Source organism: Muscardinus avellanarius (assembly GCF_963383645.1).
Source record: "Muscardinus avellanarius genome assembly, chromosome: 4".
Lineage (NCBI taxonomy): Eukaryota > Metazoa > Chordata > Mammalia > Rodentia > Gliridae > Muscardinus > Muscardinus avellanarius.
Window position 1 is genome coordinate 119487156 of NC_137789.1, and position 19404 is coordinate 119506559.

At 54.8% G+C, this 19404-nt stretch overlaps 2 protein-coding genes across 2 annotated transcripts in view; one reads left to right on the plus strand and one right to left on the minus strand.

The window, feature by feature from the left end:
- Window positions 1-19135, plus strand: part of CDH23 (cadherin related 23) — a gene marked incomplete at both ends in the record, with an annotated part of 290863 nt that extends 271728 nt beyond the window's left edge. Inside the window, 5 exons of the mRNA XM_080694821.1 lie at window positions 269-417; window positions 11165-11225; window positions 12055-12203; window positions 17035-17170; window positions 18690-19135. Coding sequence (XP_080550947.1) covers window positions 269-417; window positions 11165-11225; window positions 12055-12203; window positions 17035-17170; window positions 18690-19135 — 941 coding nt within the window. The remainder of the gene's footprint in view (window positions 1-268; window positions 418-11164; window positions 11226-12054; window positions 12204-17034; window positions 17171-18689) is intronic.
- LOC308262039 (uncharacterized protein C10orf105) lies at window positions 3017-3391 on the minus strand (the record flags this gene model as incomplete). Its single annotated transcript, XM_080694363.1, has 1 exon — window positions 3017-3391. The coding sequence occupies one exon, from the start codon at window positions 3389-3391 to the stop codon at window positions 3017-3019; it is 375 nt and encodes a 124-aa protein (XP_080550489.1).
- Window positions 19136-19404: the final 269 nt, after the last annotated feature.

Genomic DNA, 19404 nt, shown 5'->3' on the forward strand with positions numbered 1-19404 from the left:
TCCCCCATGGTAAAGCCTCAGTTTCCTCCTCTGTGAAATGGGGATAACCTCACAGTGCCATTGTTAGGACTGAGTTAGAGTAATGCCCAGCACAGGGCGTCATTTAGGTATTAGATATCGTTAGCATTATTCCTAATCTAAAAAGGAAGAGTCACCATGGTGAAGGCCAGGGCCAGTGGGTGGAACAGGATATATCTCTGGCTGGTGGCCAGGCTCATGCCTTGGCCCCTCCAGGACACTAACGCCTGTCTTTCTAAAACTCCCACAGACAACGGTCCCGTAGGCAAGAGGCGCACCGGCACGGCCACTGTGTTCGTCACTGTCCTAGATGTGAATGACAACCGGCCCATCTTCCTGCAGAGCAGCTATGAGGCCAGCGTGCCGGAGGACATCCCTGAGGGCCACAGCATCGTGCAGGCAGGGCCCCTGGGGCAGGCGGGTGGGGGGGTGCTAGCTCCAGCATCGTGGCATGAAGGGATGGAAGGAGGAGAGGGCCTAGGGTGGGCCTGCTGCTCCAGCACTGAGAAAGGGGAGACACAGGTTCTCGGCTTCCTTCTGGAGAGGGTGGGCCCCACTGTATTAGTTGAAGACAGGGCCAGCCTCCCTCCACGCCCTCTGTACCCCCACTCCACCCCGCAAGGCCTTTCAGGGCAGGGAGGGAAGGGGGAGTCACACTTTCTCAGAAAGGAGGGAAAGGAGTCGAGGAGGAGAGAGAGCCAAGCCCCCTCCAGAACAGAGCGGCTTTCATGGGCCCTGCCCTTGGCCAGCAACTCTCCACTGGGCAGCACAAGAAAGGGCTGCTTTGCCCTGGAGCAGCAGAGGGAGAAGGGAGAAGCCTGAAAGGAAGCTCCGCCCTCTTCTCCCCTGCCCTGAGGCCTCTGTTGCTGGGAGGGAGGGAGGGAGGCCCAGGAATGAATTACTCTCTTCACCAGCTGCCTGGCTTTCACTCCACTCAGCCTGAGCCAAATGCAGCAAATCTGGGCCTGCCCGCTGGGCCAGGCTCTCTGAAACTGGGAGGGCGACCACCTCCCCGCAGGAGGTCCAGCAGGGGGCAGGAAAGGGATAGGGGACCAGGAGTGCATGGAAAGTCCAAGGAATCCCCAGGAATTGGCAAAGGTCTGATGGCAGGTTACAGAAGGAAGAAGGGAATGGAAAGGAGGGGAAGGGGTTTCCCTCTGGCCCTGGCCTCAGTTCCTGGGGACATGGAGACACCCCCATCTGAAGCTGTTGGGGTCCCACCCCTGGGCTATTACCTAGCAGCCCTGGCTTACTGAGAGGCACCCAGAACCCTCATCCCACCCAAGGTAGGGGCACAGTGAGACCTTTGACAGCCCCACCCCAGCCCTGGCCTTTCCTTCTTTGGGCTCCCCGCCCCACCCCCCAGGAAGAGAACAGGCTGGGCAGGGGACAATGGTGGGTAACAGAGCCCCTGCAGACTGAGGCCCTGGGGAAGGGAACCAGGAAGAGGCCACTGGGCAGGAAGGGAGGGAGGAAGACAGCCCCCTGGGAGAGGCCTGCTTCAATTTATACAACACAACTGAAAACCTAGAGTCTGCCCGCCAGTAATAGAGCGTTCCCCTGACCCCCCCCCCCTTTTTTTTGTGGTACTGGGAATTGAACCCAGAAGCATTCTACCTTTGAGCTATACCCCCAGCCCATTTTTATTTCTTATTTGGAAACAAGATCTCACTAGATTGATGGACTCTCTCCTCTTCTCAGAGAGAAATTCAGGCTCTTCCAGGCCTCATAAGGAGCTTCCTGCAAAGCTGATCCCTCTTGGAGGTCAGACTGACCCAGAAGGAAGTTGCGGCCTCTCCTACAGGGCCAGTTTGGAGAGCAGCTCTCCTGCTCAGAGCACCCATGGGGGAAGGCAGAGGAAGGCAGGGCTCTGTGGTGCAGGCTCCCACCACGACTTGCTCTGCTTTGAGGGGAGGGGCACATGCAGCCTGGGCCCCCTTCACTCCGTAAACAGAGGCCTCATCCTCAGTGCCAGAGCTGTGAGCTGGACGAGATCTGGCCCTCTGCGAGCTCCCAGGCTTGTAGGAGAGAAAGACAAGACTGACAAGAAGACTTGGTTGATGTATTGTGGGTCATAGCAGAGGCAGGTAGCCCATTGGTGGGGCCAGGCTTGCTGACTTTGGGACAGGACCGAGGCTGCTCAAGCCCTCTGCCAAATTTCCAAATCTGAGATTTAACCAAAGTGGTTAGGCTTGGCCTTGGGAGGAGAGGCTGAGGGTGTGGGGTTCTGAGAAGCTCAGGTCATTCAACGAAACACCTGCCAAGTACACAGCTAGCGTACTACTGCGGTCCAGAACTGGGGTCTCATAGCTGTCCCAGGGGGGCAGGACATGCCAGGGAGGTACCTCCTCCCCTGGGAAAGGCATGGCACTGTCCAGGTGGCACCCCCTCCAGCTGCTGACAGGAGCCCTTCACCCACCCTCAAGCCCTTCCTCCTCAGTGCTGACCTGGGTGCACTGAAGGGGCCTCCACATGGCGGCGAGATGGTGATCCCACGGGTGGAGTCCAGAGCCTCCAATCTATCCCTCCTCCCAGGGGCAGCCAGGCAGACAGAGGACCAGCAGGCAGAACACTCAAGGAGAGGAGTCCCCGTTTCCCTTTGCCTTGGGCACTTAGGCACAGATGGCTACATAGTGCCTTGCCCCTGTGTGGGCTGCGGGAGACCTTCAGCCATTCAGGGGCTCCAAGCCCGGCCTTGGCCCTGGACACTGCGGAGCAGGAGTGCTGCTTCCAGGAGCAATGGGTGGCCTATTGCCACAAAGGGGTCCTGGGGCTCAGCTCCAGGGATATTTTAGCAAGTAGCAGCCAGGGGATTTTCAGGGGGCACTGTTTCAGCAACCGCCTCTGGGAAAGGCTGGGCTCTCTGGGCAGTACTGAGTCAAAGGTGGGGTCCAGATTGCTTGGGCTGCTGTCCTGCAGGCTGTGGGCCAGGCTCAGTCTGAGGCAGGAGGATCTGCTGGAGGACAGGGGCAAGAGGAGGCCTGTGTATGGACACCTGTCACATCTTGGTCGATTCTGTGCAGTCACACACATCCTGGCTGTGCAGGGGCCGTTGAGGGGCCGTAGGCCGGCCTTTCCGGAAGCTGTGCAGGGAGCGGCGCAGGGAGCCCAGGCGTTTCCAGAGCCGCAGCCGGGGCTCACTGGGGCTGGCAGGGTGGTGGGGCATGCACTCGCGGGCCCTGCGGTGACGTGGGTCCAGAGCAGCCGGCTTACAGAGCATCAAGAACAGCAGACAGGAGGCCAGCAGGAGAAAGATGCAGGCCAGGGCGATAAGCACGGGGAGTGGGTCAGCTGCTTCCGCCAGAGTCCCAGGAGTGATCGGAGATGTGAGGAAGGCCCGGGGGCTGGTGAGGCTGGCGCCCTCTGTGCTCATGGCTCCTGCTACAGAAATGGGACAGAAGCTCAGGGACAGATTGGTGGACCAGGCTAGGGGCTTACTTGAGGGACATCGAGGGGGCTGGGCTCAGTTAAACTAGATAGTATAGTGACCATATTACAGGTTAGGACAGTGAAGAGCCCAGGGAGGCTTCACCAAGGGCTTGTCACCATTGGTAAATGATGGACCTGGGCCTGAACTCAGGACCTCTTTCTGCCACACCCCACCCATCTATCAAGAGGAGACAAGAGAGCAATGCCTTCCACATTTAGAATGAGTCCTCAAGCTGGACATAATGGCACAAGCCTGTAATCACAGTACTTGGTAGACTGAGACAAGAGGATTGCAGGTTCTAGGACAGCCTCAGCAAGTAGTGAAACTCTCATCAACCAAGCAAGACCCTGTTTCAAAAAATAAAAATAGCCGGGCATGGTGGTGCATGCTTGTAATCCCTGAGACAGGAGGATCACGCAGGTTCGAAGCCAGCCTCACTGGCTTAAGAGACCCTGTTTCCAAATAAAAATATTAAAAAAAATAGGTCTGAGAGTGTAGCCCAGAGGTAGAAGGGTTTCTAGGAACCCCAGTACCACCAAAAAAAATAAAATAAAATAAAAATAAATATAAAATAGGGATGGGTGTGTATCTGGAAAGTAAAATGCTTCTGGATTCAATCCCCAGTGCCAAAAAAAATTAAAAATGAGTTCTAGCCCGGCATAGTGGTGCACGCTTGTAATCCCTGTGCTTGGGAGGCTGAGACAGGAGGATCTCACAGGTTCGAAGCCAGCCTCAGCTACTTAGTGAGGCTCTCAGCAACTTAGTGAGACCCTGTTTCCAAATAAAATATAAAATAGATCTGGGAGAAAGCCTCTGGGTTCCACCTCCAGAACCACCAAAAATAAAAAATAAAAAATGAGTTCTAACCAATTATTATAGTCTTGGGCCTAAACATTTACAACATACTCCATGACCAGAAATGAGTCATAGGTCATAAGAGGGTGTAGTTAACTGGCAGGGACCCCTAGCAATTATCCAGTGTCAAGGCTACACACTAGGGGCCCACACTAGTGTTCACTAGTCCATGTTTCACTGGGTCCTTACAGTGTTTTTAATTGTGACTATAAAAAAAGAGAGGTTTCTGTAAACATCTGGGCAACCTGCCTTTTCTTAGAATTTAGGAATTTCCAACCATGGGCCTGACACCATTACCCCGTTAGACAGGCCTTGCTCACCATGCTACTCCACAGCCCAGCACGTACCTCAGTTCCCCTGTCTGGCCCCATGGGTCTCCCTGTTGCTGATTGCCAACAGTCTAACCTGCTCCAGGACAGGTAGGGAAACAGAGGTCCAAAGAGAAAGGCCAAGCCCAGGCCATGTTGTGAGCCAGAGGACAAGGTTTTCCGACTCAGCGCCAGGAGCCCTTTCCAGAACAGATGGGGAAAATAAGCCCATCAGGAATTGGCCAGGTGGGGCTGGACACCTGCCCAGAGTCATCATTCACCTACCAGGGCCTTTCCACTATCCTGTAATATCCCATTTAGGGAGATCAGCAGATAAACCTCATCCGTGAAAAGCCAGGCTGAGCTTTTGCTTGATTATGTCTAGGGTAGCAGATAGTATGATTCCAGAGCCTGGCTGGTAGATAACAGAGAACCAAAGGTGGACAGGCTCCCTGGGTGCACCTGCTCCCCAAGCCCAGCCCGGGCTGGTGGTGCCACTGTAGTAAGCTGGCTCTGTGTGCGTGGTTCTTCCAGTTTCCCAAAAAAAGCCAGAATCCTGGGCTATTTTTAGGCAAACATTCCTGATGTTTAAATTTTGGCAACAAATTCAACTTTGTTAAAGGCAATAAAGGAAAAAGAGAGAGGCTGCAGAGGCCAAATAAATTAGATTCCAAAAATTTTGAAATGAATTTTCAAATATTTGAAACACCACACAGGCCAAATGCAGGCTCCATGCAGCTCATGGGCCAGCAGTTGTGATCTTTGAAATCTACAGACTCGAGACAGGAGAGCCAGAGGCGAATCTGGTAACTGCTCATCATTTCTCTTTGACCTCGGGGTCTTTGCTGAGGCAGGGACACGGCCGCATTCCCGGCCTGCAGCTCGCTCTCAGGTGTCCAGCACCAAGGCCCAGCAGCAGGAGAGCCTGAGCCCTGCCAAGGCGCTATGTATGGCAGTAAAGAATCCCCGTGGACAGGGAGTGGGGAGAGGAACATGGCCACCCAGCCCCCTGGAGCCCCTGTCCCACCCCGGCACTCACCAGCAGCCATTGGGCCCAACTCCTGGCTCCCTGAGCCCAGCAGACTGAGGGCATCCAGAGCTCCCACCACCTCCCTGCCCTCACTTCCAGACGCCTCCCAGCTCCCGCCTGGAAACTGTGATGCCCGTCTAGCTACCAGGGGCCTCCGCCTTTCAGGCATCAGGCCGGGCAGCGAGAGGCAGGATGGGCGTGTCTGCTGCCATCTTCCCCCAGAGAAGCCTACCCCAAAGAGGGACAGAATAGGCAAGTCTGGACTGGAAAAAGCCTGCATCCTACTAGGCCTGCTGTCATTTCGAGGCCTTCCTTCAAATGGACTTGGAGAAGCCGGTGGTCAGGCTGGCTAGCAAGTGGAGGGGTCCAGGCTTCAGGCCTACGGTCTCACTTTAATAAAAACAAAACTGAGGTTGTAATCAGCATCTGAGTAGTTTCTGTGGCAGCAAGAGTTTCTGACCTGCTCAAAAATAACCAGACACCCTCCCTGGAGCACGAGGCCCCCCCAGCCAGCCAGGGCCGGCAGGTTCCAGGAAAAGAGGCCCTGTCTGGCCCAGCCAGGGACCTTGCTGAGCACAGCAGAAGCCCCTCCCTTCCCACTGCAGCCCTGCAGCCCTGAAAGATCAATCTAGAACCTTCTTCTCTCAGAATCCCGCAGAGCAGGGCCTGTGGGAGCAGAGGACAGCTGAGTGGCCTCAGTTCTTGCTGCTGGCCCGCGCTAGGACTGGTTTCCACCCTCTAGAACCAGAACCCCTGAGCAGGTGCACCCTCCCTGGGGTCCCCAAGCCAGCACCTCACCCACCCCCTCTCCAATGCCTGCTCTGCACTAACCTCAGGGCCAGCCCTCCGCAGGCCCACCCGGGTGAAGAGGTCGTCTCGGCTGGGCTGTCCGGGGAGGCCAGGAGCCCCAGGATGTGCCCGCACCCTCAGTCAGCCAGGCCCAGCAGAGTGGGCTGTTCCCCTCCTCTCCAGTGAGACCTGGCTTTGCTGGGAAAGTCGGCCTGGCTTGGGGGCGGGGACAGCGGTAGGGATGGCAACTGGGCAGGCAGAGGGAGAGGGGACCTGTCACCTCAGCCCTGCCTGTCTCCTTGGAGCCCCGCTCAAGCGCAGGAGGCACAGGGGGAATGCGGGGTGAGGGGTTCGCTGCCTGCAGGGTCCCCTGGCTCTCACCTTCCCCCTTAGGAGTTTGAATGGTACGGTCTGCAGCAGGCAGCCGGTTGCTATTCAGTGCCTGCCAGCCCCTAGGTTACCGGGGAGAGGGGCCACAGCAGAGAGGCAGCGGGAGGGGACAGGCAGAGTGATGGGCTTGGGCAGCCCCTCCTGCAGCCTCCCTATGCCTGTCCTTCCAGGCTTCTCTCTCTGCTTCTCAGGAAAGCTCCTTCCCTTTGAAGGTGTCTGACTGCAGAAGTGAGGGGGAGAGGTATTTCAAAGGTCACACAGGTCACAGGACTCAGGGACAGGGACAGCCATGGCCACCCATGTTTGGGGTAGGTCACTGGGCTCTCCAGTCTCTTTCCCCTACACACACACACACACACACACACACACACACACACTTCCCAGCCTCCTTTTCTCCCAGAAGCCAGCGCTTCCCTGGCAACCAACTCCCCACCTAGGAGCCCAAGTTGAACAGCCACCCCACCAGAGGCCTCCAAGCTCCCTGGAGCACAGCTGGGGAGGCATCATGGTGCCATCCATGACCTGAGCCCCCCCCAAAAAAAAAATTTTTAGAGCCGTAGTTTGAAGGTTGACCACAAAAGGAGACATCATCTGCCAATCTCGAAATGGATGGGAGCCCTCTTGTGCTGGAGAGACCCTTAGAGGCCAGCTCTCCAATGACAGAGCTGAGTTCCAGAGAGCTGTGGCCCACCCAGGGTCACCAGCAAGGTAGTGGTGGGCACCACTGGGTGCTTCCCCTGAGCTGGCTGCACAGGTGCGGGCCGGCGTTAGCAATGCCCGGCCTAAAAGTGGCTCTGATACCCAGAGTCCCCAAGTGATTCCTGGGTCTTCTGTCATGGACTGCCCCACCCTCATGCCCCTTAATCTCCTTTTCATAAACCGTGTGGGCACCACATCCACTCTGTGCTCTGAGGTGGCAGGAATCAAAGCTTCCCAGGGGAGGGGGCGCAGGCTACCAGGAGGGAGGCCCTGAGGAGACCCCCGCCATGTGTGGAACCCAGGTGCATGTTCCAGACAGCTCGGCCCTCTCTCCCACCCCACTCCCCTCAGACCTGGACTGTGGAAGCACCTAATATGGCCCTCTACCTCCCAGCTCCTCAGACTTCAGCCAAGATGAGGGAGAGCACCATAGCAAAGGGCCACCCAGCTGTCCTTTTGTGGTCAAGAGGGCATCCCCTAAGAGGGTGCCACTTTATTCCCTTGCCTTCAGCCATGCAGGGCTGGTTAGCGCTGTGCCCAGCCTGCAGATGAGGAGACTGAGGCTGAGGGTGTTAAAGGACTCAGCCATGGTCACATAGAGAGAAAATGACAGAACCTGGAGTCACGCTCAGGTGTGGCTGGCCTGGAACCTACTTCCCGCTGCTCCTATGGCTTCCCCTCCACCTGCCATCAGCATGCTTTGTAAAATCCTCGCCTCAGTCCCTATCTGTCCCTTGGGTCTAGTATACTGGCTGCTGGACTGGCTGCTGCATCCCGTGCTTTCGTGGCCGCCCATTCCACTGAGGCTGCCCCGGCCGCAGTGCTAGCTGACCAGACCCTCCTTTCTGTTCATCCAGCCAGGTCCCTCTGCTGTGTCCCAGTGCGATCCCTTTGCCCCAGATAAGCAGCATCTCATCCCTGTCCAGCCTCCTCAGGAGCGTCTGCTTTTGCCCGCACTGCTCCGCTGCCAGACTGTTCTTCCCAACCCTTCCTCATGAGCCAGGTCCTCTGGGGACCCTTGGTCAGTCCCACCCTCAGTGGTCCAAACAGGAATCCATCCCCTTCTTCCCTGGAAGTTTATCCAAAGGCCAAAGTTAGGAAAACCTGTGTTGGGGCTTTGGGTGGCAAGAAACAAAAACTTGATTCAGATTACCTGGGTCAGAAGGAGCAGTGTGCTTGAGCAATCCTGGGCACCCCATGCAATCTGAGGAAAAATCAAATGGAAACAGAGAAAGGTGCAGCTGGGCTTCTGGAATATCGGGCCAGGAGCCCAAATGCCACAGTGCTCTGTGCCATGTGTAACTTTGACCTGTGCTAACTGATGTCAGCTTAGTTCTCTGCACTAAAGATCTGCTACTAAGCCCTTCACACATCCCAACAAATGTTTGATCTACTGTGTGCCAGGGTCATTGTTCTAGAGACTAGAGATATAGCCCTGCACTAAGCCCCTTCTTGCAGTGGGGACATGGGCAACATACAAAGATGCAGGGTATTGTGGAGTGAGGGGGTAGAGAAGGCCTGGGGACCAGAGAGGAGCCCACATCATAGGCAATCATCCCTTGGGATCTTCAGAGATTGGCTCTGGGACCCCTATGGGTACCAAACTTCACAGATGTTCAAATTTTTTACATAAAATCATATAGTATTTACACACACACACACACACACACACACACACACACACCCTTATATCCTCCTATATGCCTTATTTTTATTTTTAATATATTTTGTTTTTAATTAACATATAATTATACATTTTATTTATCTTGAAGTTTGAGAGCCCAGGGAACCACAAAGTAACTCAGCACAAGTCCTTCGGGTACCGGGTGACATTTCAACCTGTGTATACAGTGTACGATGATAGATCAAGGTAACTGGTATATTGGTCACCTTAGACATTTCTCAGGTCTTTGTGTTGGGAAAATCAGAAATCTGTTCGCGGTTGTCACCAACCACGGTTGTCTTACTGTGCTACAGAACATGAGAAGCCATTTCTCCTATCCACCTGCACCCCGTACCTGTTAGCCATCCTTTCTGTCCTCCCTGCTCTCAACCTTACCAGGCTTTGGTAATTGCTTTTCTACTCTCTACATCTGTCAGATCAACTCAGTAGCCTCCATCTACAGTGAAGCATGTGATAGTTGCTATTCTGGGTCCTCCACTTTTATCCATGTTGCCCTAAAGGACAAAACTTTATTCTTTTTATGGCTGGTTAATTTCTCACTGCTCCTATGTACTTTAAATCATCTCTAAATACTTATAATACTTAATACAGTGCAAATGCTAAGTAAACAGTTGTTATACTGGATTCTTTAGGTACCGATGACAATTATCTAGTGACTGACGTGCCTCTGCAGTGCAGGCAGTCTGTCTTTGTTTGCTTTTTAGTCTTTGATTATTTGACCTCATGCATGCAGGACAGTGTTCCTGGAGAGCCTTATGAGAAGATGACATTTAAACAAAGACATGCGGGAAATACAGGGCTGAGTATGCAGGTGTCTGATATGAGAGCTTCTCAGGCAGAGGAAACCACAAGAGTTGACATTGTACTAGATGTATAAAAAATGGCCAGGAGGCCAACGTGGCTAGGACAGAGTTAGTGAGGAGACAGGGGTGGAAGATGAGCTCAGAGAGGCCAGGGTGGGAGCGTGCCTTCTTGACTGGCTCACTCACTCGCTGGGCCCCAGGTAAAAATCTCCAGGAAGGATGTGATTGGCTTAGCTTCCATCAGGCCATTCTGAAACATTCAACTCTGGCCACAGTGGTGGGGCCAGAAAGAACACAGCAACTCCTGTTCACATCTGGGGTTGGTTAAACAGGAGGGACAGATCTTGAAGTGTGATGGTCCAGGGAACCACAAAGTAACTCAGCACAAGTCCTTCGGGACACTGTCATTGGCTGTAGGAAGCTTCCTGGCTCCATGGTGGCAGGACATTTTCTGCACCACCTTGCTGAACATTCTCTACGTCTTCTGGCCAGTACTTAGCTCTTGGCTTGACAGGGCTTCCCTGGGGCCAGCTGTGCTTCTGCCAATAGCCTCGAGGCTGGGCTCCTTGTAAACAGGGCGAAGCTCCAGGCAGTGTCTGGGAGCGAGAACAGGCCACTCTCAAGTCCCACCAGCCCAAGTACAGCCCGGCACACAGGGTTTTTCTGAGGAGAGGACAGAGCAATCGTGGAAGGTGGAGCCTCGGTTTGGGAAGGAGGCTTCCTGAGCTTTCACAAAAGCCTGGCTGGGCCCCAGTGGGGCTTCGGGGCAAGGAAGCATGGGCAAGACTCATCCTGCAATCTTGCCACCCTAGGAGGCGCTTGGCATCTTAGAAGGCTGGTGGGGAGGGAGTCGAGGAGATGTGAGACAGCCTGTCCGAGACTAGGGCCAGACAGCTAGGGCTCAGCTGCTCCCCACTACACCCCAGTACCTGCAGGAGGGTCAGGGAGCAGTGGGCCCTGCATGGGCAGCGTGGGACACCGACAGCCAGACACCCTCCTGAGGGGCATGTATTCCCCTCATCTCCCACACCCCAGCCTCTGGTAGACCACAGGCCTGGGCAGGACAGGATGGAGTGGGGTGGGGGGAAGGATAGAGGCTCTACAAACATCTCTCCCTGAGGGAACTAGAAATGACTTCAATGTCTCGCTCTCCCTCAGCTGAAAGCCACAGATGCAGACGAGGGCGAATTCGGGCGAGTGTGGTACCGCATCCTTCACGGTGAGTGGGCAGTCCTGGGATGGAGAGGGCCAGCCTGCTGCCCTGGGGGTAGCAGAGCTACTCTGGGCCGCCAGAGGTCTGGGGATGAAGGCCATGAAGCCCCAAGAACTGCACACGCAGGTGGGGCCAGAGGGGGGAAATGACAAGTCTCTGGGTATTTGCACCAAGTTGCATGTATTCTAAGAGAGGATGCTGCAACTCACTGCTGTGTTCCCGAAGCCCCTTGTGTCCCAAAGCAAATGGGGTGGGGACCTGGAATCCAGGGCAGCTCCCCAGCATCCCCCAGAGATTCACTCTCATTGGTCCAACTAGAATCAGGGGTCCATCCCTGAGCCAGTAACTACAGTATGAAATACACAGATTCACCCACTTCTGGAATCAAGAATAAACATACATAAACCATGTGTGCTGAATGTAGGGAACGGTGATTCCCAAAGAAAAATCAGGGGGCATTTCCAACCTGGAGATGTCTACTACTCCTGGATTCAGCCACTCACAGAGAATTTGTTTTGGTCCTTCTGGCTGTAACATTCCAGATCCTTGTGCATTTTTTAAAAGGCCTCACTCTGCCCATGTCTGGGGGTGTGCAGGTCCAGGGAGACCTGCAGACATCCCTTAAGGCGGGACAGTTGAACTTTTCCCACTGGCACCTCAGCCAGGCCAGAGCAGCATTAAACAGAGACCTTCTGGCCATTATGGGCTTCAGCCAAGTTCCCAAGACCTCTGTGCAGGGCCAGCATCTCAGTGGACCTGGGCCCCTCCCTTCCCCCATCTCACTAGCATCCTGCTCCAGGCTGAGCCCATGCACCTCATGTGTCCCTCCACACAGGTAACCAAGGCAACAACTTCCGGATCCACGTCAGCAATGGGCTGCTGATGCGAGGCCCTCGGCCCCTGGACAGGGAGCGGAACTCGTCCCATGTGCTGATCGTGGAGGCCTACAACCATGACCTGGGCCCCATGCGGAGCTCCATCAGGGTGAGCCGGGACAGGCGGGGCCACGGCCACAGCTGACCACCAGTTGGGGCCTGGTGAGGGCAGGGGCACCATAGACTTAACTGCTAAATGGCTTCTGGGACTAAGTGCTTGGGGACAGGGCCATCCTGGAATCTTGGAAGTGTCCTTTTGCTCTGCTGTGGAAGGGGATCAATGGTCCCAATATCTGTCTAAGGGTCAAAAGAGATATCCTTACTACAGTAAGCCTTACATCTACACAGCTATCTAGGATGAGCCACAGAGATCTCAGAGAGGACGGCGGAGGTGTAGCTTCCAGCCTTACTTTACAGACGAGAGAACTGAGGTGCAGAGAAGTCTAATGATAAGACCAGAGCCCACATCCTCTGTGTCCAGGTTCAGTGCTCTTTCCATTGAAAATGCCCCTCAAATATTTTAGTTTCTTTTCTTTTTCATGATGGCACATACCTGGAATCTCAGTACTTGAGAGGTTGAGACAGGAGGATTGCAAGTTTAAGGACAGCCTCGGCAACATAGCAAGACTCTCATCTACCTAGCAAGACCCTGATTCAAAACAAAAATAAAAAGAACTGGGGGTATAGATCAGAGGTAGAATTCCTCTGGGTTCAGTCTCCAGACCCCCCCCCAGTAAAAAATTCCAGTCCCCACTGCCAACTGCCCCCTCAGATGTATTTCTTCTTGCCCACCGCCCATCCTCACTGGTACATCTGGAATCAAATCTGCCTTAACCTTCCCAAAGAGTCAAAGCGAACACACAGGTGTTCCCCAGGCTTACGCACACTCCGCCCAGCTGCAGGGGGATGGCTGAGAAGGAGAGGCCCTCCCGAGACCACCTCTCCCAGCCTCACGGCACACTCAGCAGCTCACAACCCCTTCCTCTAAAGCGGAGGGAAGTGAGTCAGGCCCCACGTCACTCACGAGTAGGCAGGGATGGGAAAACGTGTGTGAGAGCAGGCAGGGACGGTTAGCAGGGCGTGGGGCAGAGTCAGCAGCCCTATCAGCCCATCTCCAGATGCTGCTTCCCTGCCTGGAAACTATGAGCAGAGCCTACCTGGCCGCCCACCTGGGCGGTGCCAGGCAGAGGGCTCAGCCCTGGCTCTGCAGATGCCCAGCAGCCTGGCCCCAGGGAGAGATGGGAGGAGATACCTGGGCCCTAAGCTGTCCCTCCCAGGAACACCTGCCAGGTGGAAATGGCATGAAGGATCAGATCCCTCGGATTTTATAGAGTCCAGTGACTGAGTCCCTGTTACCTGAGTGCGCCGGGACAGTCCCATGCAGGCATGCTCCCCGTGACTGAATTTCCCACTCATGTGGCTCTGGAAACACCCACGGCAGAGCCCGCCCTTTGAGGGACCCACTTCAGGCCAAATGTCACCAATACCAGCGAAGCGTGGGTGGGTCCCACTCCTTTCCCTCCTGAAGTGGTGGGCACCCCCACCCAGAAGGTCAGCACCTTGGCCCTGTGGCTGCAAGCCATTTTTTAGCCACCAGTCTTCCTTTTAAACCAAGTGAAATGTAGCACACCTGAGTGCTGTGTAAAACAGAGTAAAGCCAGATTGTGCAGAGCAGGGCAGGGGCAGGGTGCCCCGAGCCACCCCGCTGGCCCCCAGGTTCCTCTCTACATGAACCTACGGAACAAGAAATGCTCACAGGGTACTATGGCAGACATTTCCCTAAGTGTGCCATGTTCTTTAATTCTGGCTTCTGAGTAAACACTGTTATTACACCCACTTTACAGATGAGAATGTTGAGGCAAAAAAAGAGTCACCAAGTAGTAAGGTTCTAGCCAGGCCTCACACCTGGGTTCAAAGTTTGTTCTTTTAACCACCATGCTACGCTAACCACAACACTACACTGCCACCGAAGGCTCCTCTGAGCAGTCAGAAGCCACTGTCTCACCCCAAGAGTAACTTTAAGGTGAGAATTTGTGGGCTACCTCTCACCCCTGAGACCCAGGAAAGCCAAGGACCTTTCTGATGATGATGTGAGGACTCCGACTTTGCCCCAGATTCAGTTTCTCAGAAGCAGTAGAGATAGCTTGCAGCGGCCAGCCAGGCAGCCCAGGTGAGGGCCCAGGAAACATGGGGTGAAAGAGTCCTTGTGACGGCTGGGCACCTTGGGGTGCACCCTGCAGATGCACCTACCTCCTCTCCCATACAGAGTACAGCCCTGGACAGAAAGCAGGTCTGGAGCTCCGAGAAGCCCTGTGGCTCCCTCCTGCTCGGCAAAAACTGGGCAGGCTTCTGTGTTTCCTGTACATCTGTGTCTCTCAGGTTTGCAAACCGCACACCATCTTGCCTCTGCTTCTGTTACTAAAAACAAGGCCGAAATCATCGAGAGCTGGTGGCATGTGGCCAGGCTCTGTACCACCCCCTCCTCCACCTCTGGCACCGTCAGACTGTCCTCTTTCTCCCCCACGATCCTGGAACAAGCAGATTCAGAAAAGGGAAGGCTCACAGTCTTGAGAGAGGGATGGTTAGTTTCTGTTTACAGAGAGTTCCCGGAAATTCATCCATACACAATTTTCTCCCCACACCCACCCCACCCAGGATCTCCCCAACCAAAGTCTGTATGAAGCCAAACTTAGAAGGTCCCAGCCTGTAAACAGCTGTGCTCTGCGGTGGGCACTTTAGTCTGTATAATGGGTTCTCAGTGTCTAGACATGAAAATCATTTGACAGATCAGGGCTGTGGGACTTCATGAGCAGCCACACAGGGGGAGCTCCATGTGCCCCCACAGGCCTACAAACCTCTCTTCCCCAGCTCTGCCCACTACCCACTTGGAGGCCTCACCAGTTACACTATTTTCTGCTTACACCAACCAAAAGCTCCTCACTTCCCACCAGCCAATTCCACCTAAGCCTGGCTGACTCCACAGGAATTGACCAATCAGAAGTCAGATGTAAACTGAGCATGATGATGCCTGCCTGTTAATCCCAGTACTTGGGAGGCTGAGCAGGAGGGTCGCAGGTTTGAGGACAGCCTCAGCAATGTAGCAAGATTCTCAAAAACCTAGCAAGACCCTGTTTTCTAAATAAATAAATAAATGCTTGGGGTGTAGCTTGTAAGTAAAAGGTCCCTAGGTTCAATCCTCAGTACCAAAAAGAAGAGGAAGAGGAAGAAGAGGAGGAGGAGGAGGAAGAGGAGGAGGAGGAAGAGGAGGAAGAGGAAGAGGAAGAGGAAGAAGAAGAAGAAGAAGAAGAAGAAGAAGAAGAAGAAGAAGAAGAAGAACAACCCACCAAATGCACACACTCTGAGCTTCCTGTGCCCCTGGCCTTCCCTCGGTGTGTGAACCACATGTGTACTCTGCTCTGAGCCTCACTGCCCCTTCCCTTTTGCACCTTCTCCCTGCTGCTGGGTGCTTCTCCTGCTCTGGGGCCAGCTCATCCGGCTCAGAGCAGAGCGCCATAGGTTGGGAGACTGAAAACCAGGGCCCCTGACCTCTTTCCAGTTTTCCCAGTTACTGTGAGGCCGTGGGCAAGTTACTACCCCTCTCTGATTCTCTGTTCCCCTCTCTCCAAAAGGAGGCCTGCCTGTGTCTCCTTAAGCACTCATCTTCTGTGACATCCTCCCCTTTCCCTGCCTCCACTCTGGTCCCTCCAGACAGCCCTCCCATGTTTCTGTGGTGGGGTGGAGTTGTGGGGGAGATGGCAAAGAGAAAGGCATCCACCCATAAACGTAGCTCTCCACAGACGCCTTCTAAACGGCGTTACTTTTGCTATGCATAACATGCACACTCATTAAAGAGGATTTACAAAGTACAGATAAACAGTGAGGGAAATTATGCATAATTGTACAACTCAGCCATAGTCTTGGGTGGGGTCCCCAGAAACGAGCCCTGGGGCAAAGATTGCTAAGAAAGTAATTAGTAATACGTGTCCCCAGGGAAAGCTGGGAGGAGTGGCAGCCAGCCAAGAGCCTGGCGCGGTGCTGCACGCCTGTAATCCAAGCTGCTTTGGAGGCTGAGGCAGGAGGATCACAAGTTAGAAGCCAGCCTGGGCAATCTAATGAGGCCCTGTCTCAAAATAAAATAAAAAGAGCTGGGGGTATAGCTTATTAATTGAATGCCTCTGGATTTGATCGCCAGTACCAAAAACAAAACAAAACAAACATGCCAGTACAAAAAAAAAAGTAGCACAGAGGGGACTGTCCTCGGGCACAGGAAGTTCCAGTGGGAGCCAGCTCACTGCCCCAACAGAGCCTAGGAGAATGCGGTTGGGGGAGCTGTATTCCATGCCCTTCATCGCTGGCTAAATGCTGCCAGGGCAGTGATTCCCAGACACATCTGCTCTCTGGGTGTTGGTTTCCAGCAGCCCAGGTGGGGTCAGTCCTCCTCAAAGAACAGTGTGTGGCATTATAAAGGGGTCCAGTGCTGACCTGCTCTGCTGTGCCGCCGCTGCACTTTTATACCTCTGCCCCTAGGTGTATTTTGATGTTTGAGTGGGTCACTTTCAAGCCCTTCTGCTGGCCCTGGCTCGTTTTATCTTAACAGTCTTAAGAGTGGCATGCCACCGGTCTGAATTATTGTTATAGGAGTGTTGCCATTGTTGACAAACCTGATAGCCCCAAAGAGTCACTAATTACCCACAGGTCCCACAGGGTTCCCAGCAGAGCAGAAGGCAAGATAAATTTCATTCCTAAACAAACACAGCTTAAGTGCCAGCCTCCGGTGCCAGGTCCTATGCAAGAGGGGAGGACACTGGTCAGCAAGACGGCCTCCAGAGGGCGCTTCCAGCTGGCCAGGGAGGGCAGTGACCACAGCAGGCTACTTCAGGCCATACCCGGCTCACAGCCTGCCCCCACCTCCTGCTGACTTTTTGCCCCGCCCCACGCAGGTGATTGTGTACGTGGAGGATGTCAACGACGAGGCTCCGGTGTTCACACAGCAGCAGTACAGCCGCCTAGGACTCCGGGAGACTGCGGGCATCGGCACCTCTGTCCTCGTGGTCCGGGCCACAGACAGAGACACTGGTGAGGCCGGCAGAGAGCCAGGGTCCCCATTGCCCAAAGCAACCCTCGTGCTCACCCAACCCACTCCCAAGGAGCCTTTCATCCGCGAGTGCCTAAGGCTTCCCACTCGGCTGCTCCCAGGCCAGGGTGGGGCTCCTGGGACAGTCTTGGTCACTCCCTGCCAGATGCTCAGGCCAAAGAAGATTGGAATCAGGGAGTTGTCCCAGTCTCTGGGTGGACAGAGGGGAGGTCATAAGCTTAGAAATTCAGATTTGTCATCCCAGGACCCAGCAGCTGCCTGCTAGCCTTTGGCAAGGGGCTGGCCGGGCAGGAAGAGGCGGAGGGACTTGTCAGAAAGCTGGCTGAGGCTCGCTCGCTCTTCCATCCAGTCCTGACCTCATGTCCTGCAGGGCCAGCTCAGGGCCTGGCACTCACAGGCCTCCTAAGGGCTGGTCCACAGGGCAGCAGTCTGCACTGAAGGCAGCCTTAACTGCTGAGTGTCCCAAGCCCAAGGGGGCCACAATCAACAGTGCAAAGTGAAGGAGAAGGGAATCGGGGCACCGACCCCTTTATGATCCTGGACTGGCTAGATTTGGGCCGGCTAAGACAGGACCTCTTCTCAGAGCCCCGCTGTCCCCCAGAGAGGCTCCCAAACTGATTCCTGCTTCCCTGGATCCTCCTTTCCTTCATATTAGCTACCCTGGTAGCCCCCAAGCACTGTCGGCATCCCCAGATCACCTGAGCCATAGACCAGGTGTGTGGGGACATAGCTGAAGAGTCTCAGCTGGCTCGTCCTCCCTAAGCGGCACTTCGACACAGCGCAGGTCACACACACTGCTGTGGCACAGCTCATGGCCTTCTCTGGGTCAGGCGTCACTTTGAGATACTAGCAAGAGCTGTGCATCTCCCCACCCGAGTGCAGATCCAGTCAGAGTTTTGCAAGTGATTGCAAGAATTCTCAGACTTCCTAAGTGGTTTTATGACCACTCCCTTCCCAACCCCCTTGAGGTCTATGGACTTCAGCAAAGGAATCCCAGCCCTGGCTGCCGCTTGACGTGCATCCCAGGCACAGGGGCTTTGGGGTGGGGAGGACAGGGGCCTTCTGAAACCCTTCCACAGAGGAACCGAATGCAGGCCAGGCTGCCTCTGAGGACACTGCCTTGTTCAGCACGTTCTAAACCAAAGGCCCCACTACAGGAGCTCTCCTGTCCAAATCTCCCAGGCAGACACTTGAACTTGAATTTTGAGGCTGCAGGGGCAGAGCTGACCCCCTCTGATATGTCTCTGGTGCTGAGACCAAATCCCAAAGAGAAGGTCAACAGTGTGCAGGGCCTTGTCGTCCACGTGAGCTGGACCCCAGTCCCTGCCTCATCTCCTGGGACAATCTAGCCCTGGAGGTGGGAGCAGTGCATGCTGGGTGGCCAGCCAAGACCCACCTCGCCCCTCAGAAATTGAATGGCACCCCGTATGGGCAGCTCAGGAAGCCACAGGGCGGCCCTGCTCCTGTCTGGGACCACACGGCTTCTGTGTCTTCTGGCAGGAGCCGGCGGCCTGGTGAACTACCACATCCTGTCGGGCGCAGAGGGGAAGTTCGAGATTGATGAGAGCACCGGGCTCATCACCACCGTGGATTACCTGGACTACGAGACCAAGACCAGCTACCTGATGAACGTGTCTGCCACCGACCAGGCCCCGCCCTTCAACCAGGGCTTCTGCAGTGTGTACGTCACGCTACTCAACGAGCTGGACGAGGCCGTGCAGTTCTCCAACGCCTCCTACGAGACGGCCATCCTAGAGAACCTGGCGCTGGGCACGGAGATCGTGCGGGTCCAGGCCTACTCCCTCGACAACCTCAACCAGATCACCTACCGCTTCGACGCCCACACCAGCGCCCAGGCCAAGGCCCTCTTCAAGATAGACTCCTTCACGGTGAGGGGTGGCAGCAGGGACTCGCCCCAGGCACAGGAGCCACCATTTTCAATCTAACCCACATTTGTTGAGTTCCTTTTTTATGCACGGAACTCTCTTCTTCCTGTAAACTGGGTGGGGTGGTACACACCTGAGGCAGAAGGATTGCCTGGGCAATTTAGCAAGACCCTGTCTCAAAATAAAAAAAATTTTAAAAGGATTAGGAACTGGGTATGGTAGCACACCCAGTACCAGTACTTGGGAGGCTGAGACAGGAGGATCTCAGGTTTGAGACCAGCCTCAGCAATTTTACGAGATTTTCAGCAACCTAGGGAGACTCTGTTTCA